At 20.4% G+C, this 4,669-nt stretch overlaps 1 protein-coding gene across 1 annotated transcript in view; it reads right to left on the bottom strand.

The window, feature by feature from the left end:
* Window positions 1-1,522: 1,522 nt before the first annotated feature.
* PF3D7_1123500 (golgi protein 2) overlaps window positions 1,523-4,669 on the bottom strand; it is a gene marked incomplete at both ends in the record, with an annotated part of 4,011 nt that continues 864 nt past the window's right edge. Inside the window, one exon of the mRNA XM_001347881.1 lies at window positions 1,523-4,669. This exon is cut by the window's right edge and continues 864 nt beyond it. Within this exon, the coding sequence (XP_001347917.1) occupies window positions 1,523-4,669 (3,147 nt within the window).

A 4,669-nucleotide genomic window follows, 5' to 3' on the forward strand; every position in this document is an offset into this window, starting at 1 on the left:
TTTTTAAATATGTATATTAACATATACATACATACATATATATATATATATATATATATATATATATATATTTATATATAATACTAATATGCAATATTGTACATATATATAGAAATATATGCATATCTATTTTTTTTTTTTTTTTTTTTTTTTTTCTAATTTCATTTATTTGGTTTTTTTGTATTATTATAAATATAAACGTTTAAATATAAACCATTAAAATGAAAAAAAAAAAAAAAAAAAAAAAAAAAGGTTAAACATATTTTATTATTTATATATATGTCTATATTGAAAAAATCTGAAGAATAAAAAACCTTGTATGTTAAATATTGAATATTTGATTTTTATTCTTTTGAGCATACATAATGAGATACATGTATATATTAAATCTTTTTTTTTTTTATATTAAAATGGCTAAATGAATAAAATATATATATATATATATTACCTATATTTTTAATTTTATTTTTTTTCTGTCTACTTATTAATCTTATAATTAAAATAATATATATATTATAATGGTAAAGTGTACAAATTTTTATTACACCAAAACATTTACATATTTTTCAAAGCATCATACAGAAACGAAATGAATAAAATGAATATTATTTTATGTTATAAAATATGCATTATTATTATTATTATTATTATATTATATTATATTATAATAATGTCTATATAATTATTTCATTGAAGTGAATTAAAAAAATATGAATATTTGTTATCATAAAGTAAAATAACTTTTAATAACTACTTATCATCAAATGATTAATATATTAATAATTAGCTTATTTTAAAAATGAGAAAATTAAAATTGAAAAGGTTTTTTATTTTAGTTTTTCATATTATAAATTATTTAAAAATATATAAGCATGAAAAAAAAAAATAAAAGCAATAATAAGAAAAAATGAAGGCACAAATATATATACACAATAAAATATATTTATATATATATATATATTATATATATATATGTTGTAAAAAAAAAAAAAAAAAAATTAATTAGCAATAAAATTTATAATGAAAAAACGCAAACGATGTAATAAGTCAAATATATTATATATATATATATATATATATATATATATATATATATATATATATATATATATATGATTTCTTTGTAAAAATATTTATAAAAAATAAACTATAAAAATTTCTAATTAATATATAAATATAAGATGATTATAAAAAAAAATTAAATATAAATATATATACATATATACATATATATATATATATATATATATAATATAAATTCCATATACATACATATAAATGAGAAGGGGATTGTAAAAATATATACCATTTTTTTGTAAGGTATTATTAAAAAAAAAAAAGAAAAAAATGTGATCTTGGAGAAGAAAACATTTTATAAGCCTATGATTTATATAAATAGAAAATTATATATAAAACATAAGCATATATATATATATATATATATATATTAATATATATATATTAATATATGTTTTTTTTATTTTTTTGAAGTGTATTTAATTATATATGATTATCTATTTACTTATCTATGTAATTTATGTTGTCTGAACAAGAATGTAACAAGACTACTATTTTTTAGCATATAGAAAAGAATTATTGAAAATATTAAAAACCATATAATACCCCATGCTACGACTTCATTATTATTCATAACAAGATCTTCTTGTAAAGATAAATCAATGTTTGCAATAATTTTTTCTCTTTTGGCACTTGTAATTTTTAAACTTTTGGATATAATTTTTTCAAAATATTGTGGAAGAACAAAATAATTATTTTTAATTTCATATTTTTCTTTATTATAATGAAAATATATAGAAGGTATAATCCAATTTAATATAACAGCACTATATGTATATGTATTTAAAATAGTTTTGAATACGTCAATCCTCATTTGATTTCTTTTTCCACTTTTAACTTCTTCTAATGTTGTATTAATTTTGTCTATAAGATCATTGGCTAGTGAAGTCATATTTTCTTTATTATATATAAGATCTGATATTTCATAATATTCAAAAGGTACTTTTGTTGTAACTATAAATTTATTTATATCTTTGTTATGTGTTTTATCCGATATAACAACACAACCATAAAACAAAGCATCAATAACCATTTTATTTAACATTCCAGCAAATTTCGAACTTATAATACATACTTTACTTCTTTGTAACATGTTTGTATAATCGATCATTTTGTTTTTTATAAGTTTATGTGTTGTTTGTAATCCCCATAATTTCCAATAATTTAAATCAACTTCGTATTTTTGAATTTTATCTTTTAAATTATTCATATTATTATTATATATATAATCCATAATTTTCTGAACAAGATAATCATTATAATTATTAGATGTATTATATAAATACAATATATCAATATCTCTTTTGCTATTATTAAAAATATCTTTCTCATTAAATGAACATTCATGTAAAAATAAATCTAATAATGAATAACTCAATTCATATGCTGGTGTATGTTGATTTTCCAAACTTCTCGCACGATCATAATAAAAGTTAGGATTCACAACCTTTTGTACATTTCTATTTTGTTTATCATCCTGTAACATTTCTCCCTCACCATTATAATTATTATTATTATTATTATTATCGCTAGTATCGTTCATAATAAAAGATTTATAATAATGACTAGAACAACAATGATTTACACCATGTGGTATAAAAGCCCATAAGGTTTTATTTTCCTCATCATCCTCTTCATCATATTTATTAATATTATTATTATTATTATTATTATTATTAGATGGTGGTGATGATGATGATGATGAAGAATGATCACCAGTTAATAATACATCATCCTCATTATTTACTACATTATTCGTTTTTGTTTCTATTTTTTTCCTTTTTTTATGCTTATTAGTAATTACATGATCATGCATACTACTACTAGGAGCTGTTGTACCACTTGTTACTTTATTCCATAAACTATGAAATAATTTTTTTTTTTCTGCTACCGTATCAATATTATTTAAAGGATTAAATTCAAATATGTTTACTTGGTTTTGAAAAAATACATGAGGAAATAAATTTAAAAAAATATTCTTTACATTATTATCCCAACCATCATTCATAAAAATAAGTGTGGTGATTTTAGGCATATTTTTCAAAAAGAAATAATAATTATAATAATTTGATACAAAACTTGAATGAACAAATATAAGATCAAAAGGTTCACTTCCTATTTGTTTTTCATGGCTATGTAATAAGGTATGTAAATTTTTTGGGTAAAATATAGGATAATATTTAAAACCATAACCCCATAAATACGTATTCCATTTTAATTGCGTATCCATAATATTATATATATGAAATAATGATCTGTCAAAAGAGGAGGAAAATGATTTTCGACTAGCTAAAAATAAAACACGTGGTACTCTTAATACATAGTTTGATGTATTTTGAACATTAGATTTGGTTGTTAATGGTGGTAAGGGTAAAAGAAATGATTCATTTTTTTCAAAGTATAAATTATTACCATTATTGTTATTGTTATTGTTATTGTTATTATTATTCTTTTTTAATAACATATGCTTTCGTATTAAACCTTTTACATCAATATCTAAACTTTGTAACATATATTCTAAATTATTATAATTTATATATGATAATACACAATTATTTAATTTATTATTACAATTACATTCATGTAAATTATCATTATCATCATTTATATTTGTTGTAAGACCTCTTAATAATTTTTCATTTTTACTTTTGTTTTTCCTCATTAAACTACTATTAATTGATCCACTACTTAATGCATCTTTATCATCCAATTCATTTATATCTTCAAACATTTCAGTTTTCTTTTCTTTTTCTTCATTATTCATTTCAACATCATATTCCATATTATCATTCTGTACATTCACTATTAAATTCTTTTCAAAATTATCATCAATATTATATTTAGTCTTTATATCATCTTCATTTATTATATCATTCAAAATTTTTCTTTCATAAGAATATGGATTATATTTTCCTTTTAACATGGAAAAATATTGTTTTAATTTTTCATTATTCTCACTCACATTCTTAATTTTATTCTTATTAATCAATTCTTGTAATTCTCTTAATATTTCTTGTTCACTTTTATTATGCTGATATTCTAATAACATGGATTCTTTTGAACGAGAACCAAAACCACTACTTACAGTTTTATCTAATGTATATGGAGACTTCTTATATTTTTCACTATTCAATAAATTGTTTAACATAGATTGAAGATCTCCCATGTTCTTTCCATTAATACCATTTGCATTATTACCTTGTAAATTACCAAATAACTTTTTTAAGTATTCTGCTGGGTTATTCCCACCTTTACCATCACCATCATTATGTCCTTGACTAAGTAAAGATGTTAAATGTTCGAGTGGGTTACTTCCTCCCTTACCATCACCATTATTATGTCCTTGACTAAGTAGAGATGTTAAATGTTGAAGTGGGTTATTCCCACCCTTACCATCACCATCATTATGTCCTTGACTAAGTAGAGATGTTAAATGTTCGAGTGGGTTACTTCCTCCCTTACCATCACCATCATTATGTCCTTGATCAAATATCTTTTTTAAGTGTTCCAGTGGGTTATTCCCACCTTTACCATCACCATCATTATGTCCCTGACCAAGTAGCGATGTTAAATGTTCGAGTGGGTTATTCCC

This window comes from Plasmodium falciparum (genome assembly GCF_000002765.6).
Source record: "Plasmodium falciparum 3D7 genome assembly, chromosome: 11".
Classification (NCBI taxonomy): Eukaryota; Apicomplexa; class Aconoidasida; order Haemosporida; family Plasmodiidae; genus Plasmodium; species Plasmodium falciparum.